The sequence below is a fragment of the Salvelinus sp. IW2-2015 genome, unplaced genomic scaffold (genome assembly GCF_002910315.2).
Source record: "Salvelinus sp. IW2-2015 unplaced genomic scaffold, ASM291031v2 Un_scaffold6673, whole genome shotgun sequence".
Lineage (NCBI taxonomy): Eukaryota > Metazoa > Chordata > Actinopteri > Salmoniformes > Salmonidae > Salvelinus > Salvelinus sp. IW2-2015.
The window spans coordinates 13031-16558 of NW_019947935.1; the positions used below are offsets into that span (position 1 = coordinate 13031).

The window sequence follows — 3528 nt, forward strand, 5'->3', positions numbered from 1 at the left end:
TAGCAGCCCCTTCGGCACAGAGGTGGACGAGAAAGGAAGATCTTTATCTCCTCTCCAAACTAAAGGCCGACCACCACAAAGGGTTATGAAGGAACAAACTGAAAGCCTGTTCACACAGGAACAAAACTGAAAGCACGTTCACACAGGAAACAAACTGAAACAGCGTTCACACAGAACAAACTGAAAGCACGGCACACAGGAACAAACAAACTGAAAGCACGTTCACACAGGAACAAAACAACTGAAAGCACGTTCACACAGGAACAAACAAACTGAAAGCACGTCACACGGAACAAACAAACTGAAAGCACGTTCACACAGGAACAAACAAACTGAAAGCACGTTCACACAGGAACAAACAAACTGAAAGCACGTTCACACAGGAACAAACAAACTGAAAGCACGTTCACACAGGAACAAACAAACTGAAAGCACGTTCACACAGGAACAAACAAACTGAAAGCACGTTCACACAGGAACAAAACAACTGAAAGCACGTTCACACAGAACAAACAAACTGAAAGCACGTTCACACAGGAACAAAACAAACTGAAAGCACGTTCACACAGGAACAAACAAACTGAAAGCACGTTCACACAGGAACAAACAAACTGAAAGCACTTCACACAGGAACAAACAAACAGAAGCACGTTCACACAGGAACAAACTGAAAGCACGTCACACAGGAACAAACAAACTGAAAGCACGTTCACACAGGAACAAACAAACTGAAAGCACGTTCACACAGGAACAAAACTGAAAGCACGTCCACACAGGAACAAACAAACAGAAAGCACGTTCACACAGGAACAAACTGAAAGCACGTCCACACAGGAACAAACAAACAGAAAGCACGTTCACACAGGAACAAACAAACGAAAGCACGTCCACACAGGAACAAACAAACAGAAAGCACGTCACACAGGAACAAACTGAAAGCACGTTCACACAGGAACAAACTGAAAGCACGTCCACACAGGAAAACAAACAGAAGCACGTTCACACAGGAACAAACAAACATGTCTTCTGGCACGGATTGACTCTCTTTGCAGTTAGTTCATATGCTCTGAGTGATCTTATTGTGTTTGACTGGGTTCTCTTCAAGGGACAAAGCGTTAAAGGGATATTTAAAATAATTCTGCTCTATATCATCACCCCAACATCAACATATGTGAAAATGCCTAGTTCTATGTTTTGTAGTAAAAAGATGGAGAAAGATAAGTGTGAAATGACATGACAACCAATTAGTAGGAAATGCCTAGTTTCTATACTCCAAATGGATAAAATCGCACGACGCACACTGATGATGTCATTGGAACAACTTATCTTTCTCCATCTTTTTTTACTACAAAACATAGAAACTAGGCATTTCACATATGTTGATGTTGGGGTGTCTGGAGCTGATGAATATAGAGCAGAATTATTTTTAAATATCCCTTTAATGCTTTGTCCCTTGAAGAGAACCCCCGTCAAACACAATAAAGATCACTCAGTGCATATGAAACTAACTGCATTAAAAATGAATTCTGGTGCCAGAAAGATGTCGCAGTTTGTTCTTCATAACCTTTTGTGGAGTCAGGTCAGCTTTCATCGAGAAAGAGAATACAATTGTATTTTTATTTATTTAACTGGGCAAGTCGTTAAGAATAAATTCTTATTTACAATGACGGCCTACCTCGCGTCAAACCCGGACGACACTGGGCCAATTACGCGCCGCCCTATGGGACTCCCAATCACAGCCGGTTGTGATACAGCCTGGAATCGAACCAGGGTCTGTAGTGACGCCTCTTGCACTGAGATGCAGTGTCTTAGACTGCTGCGCCACTCGGGAGCCCAAAGAGATAAGAATCTCTTTTCCTGTCCATCTCTGTGCCGAAGGAGCTGCTCAATGCTGCACTCTGACTGGACTACAAGGCTCCTTCCTTCACTCAAGAACTGCAGAAGATATATGAAGTTGAAAAAATGTGAAATGTCCCTTTAATAATAAGCTAACAGAGTGCTGGAATAGCAACGCAAGGGCCATCAGACGCGATGTCTGTGTCAGTGTTTGTGTGTGTGTGTGGTGTGTGTCTTACGTCCTCTGCAGCAGCAGACAGTAATCTACCATGACAGGCACCATGTCCTACGGACAGAGAGAAAGAGAGGGATGGAGGGATGAAGGGAGGATGGAGACAGAGAGAAAGAGAGAGAATTAGCTACTCAACCCAGGAAGCCTAAGCACAAGGACAAGCCTTAAAGGCAAATGAAAACTGGTTTCAAGTGTCCGAGCGTTGTCAAACTGAACCGGTGACTAACGTGTGTGTGTATGTGGGTGAGTGTGTGTGTATGTGGGGTGTGTGTGTGTATCGTGGGGGGGGGGGTGTGTGTGTGTGTGTGTGTATCGTGGGTGTGGTGTGTGTGTTGTGTGTGTGTGTTGTGTGTTGTGTGTGTGTGTGTGTGTGTGTGGTATCGTGGGTGTGTGGTGTGTGTGTGTGTGTGTGTGTGTGTGTGTGTGTGTGTGTACCTGGAAATGTTGTTCCATGACCTGTATCTTGCCGTGTTCTGGACATTTCTTCACTGAGCGCTCCACATACTGGAACAGAATCTCAACCATCTGGAGAGACAATCAATCAATCAATCAATCAAATGAGATTTCTTTGTGGAAGGGGGGGTAGGAAGGGAATGGAGTGAGGGAAGGTAGGAAAGGAAGGGTGGAGGGAAGGATGAAGGGTGAAGAGGATTCACCTTGTCTGCCACCACACCTTTCCTCTTCGCTGGGTCCCAAACAGTCCTGGAAAAAATAACAGACATTACAATACATCAACACAATGACTCGTAAAGGTGTTGTTTTTCACTTTCGTGAGAAAATAATCATCTAGTAAAAACTCTGGTATTAAATGTATAATGGCTCTGTACCCTCAGTGAAAGGCCTCCAACAGAAAGCCCTCAGAATGTAAAGTACTGCAGTGTAGAAGTGATTCAAGGACAAACCGTGAAACACCTGCCTCTGTAGTACAGAAGAGGCCAGACGTTCCACACAGTGGGCTTAGACCTTCTGGAAGTGGTTTTCTAAGCTGTTTTCAGTTGGTCGTCAACATGTCACGTAGACAGCTGTTTTCAGTTGGTCCGTCAACATGTCACGTAGACAGCTGTTTTCAGTTGGTCTGTCAACATGTCACGTAGACAGCTGTTTTCAGTTGGTCCGTCAACATGTCACGTAGACAGCTGTTTTCGTGGTCTGTCAACATGTCGCGTAGACAGCTGTTTTCAGTTGGCCGTCAACATATCACGTAGACAGCTGTTTTCAGTTGGCGTCAACATATCACGTAGACAGCTGTTTTCAGTTGGTCCGTCAACATGTCACCTAGACAGCTGTTTTCAGTTGGTCCGTCAACATGTCACGTAGACAGCTGTTTTCAGTTGGTCTGTCAACATATCACGTAGACAGCTGTTTTCAGTTGGTCTGTCAACATGTCACGTAGACAGCTGTTTTCAGTTGGTCTGTCAACATGTCACGTAGACAGCTGTTTTCAGATTGGTCTGTCAACA

At 44.2% G+C, this 3528-nt stretch overlaps 1 protein-coding gene across 1 annotated transcript in view; it reads right to left on the reverse strand.

Annotated features, from left to right (window-relative positions):
* Positions 1 to 2765, reverse strand: part of vps8 (VPS8 subunit of CORVET complex) — a 10387-nt gene extending 7622 nt beyond the window's left edge. The window contains exons 1-3 of the mRNA XM_024145079.2: positions 2725 to 2765; positions 2504 to 2593; positions 2076 to 2122 (exon numbers count right to left, since the gene is read on the reverse strand). Of these exons, the coding sequence (XP_024000847.1) occupies positions 2076 to 2122; positions 2504 to 2593 (137 nt within the window). The 5' untranslated portion in view covers positions 2725 to 2765. The remainder of the gene's footprint in view (positions 1 to 2075; positions 2123 to 2503; positions 2594 to 2724) is intronic.
* Between the last annotated feature and the right edge of the window lie 763 nt (positions 2766 to 3528).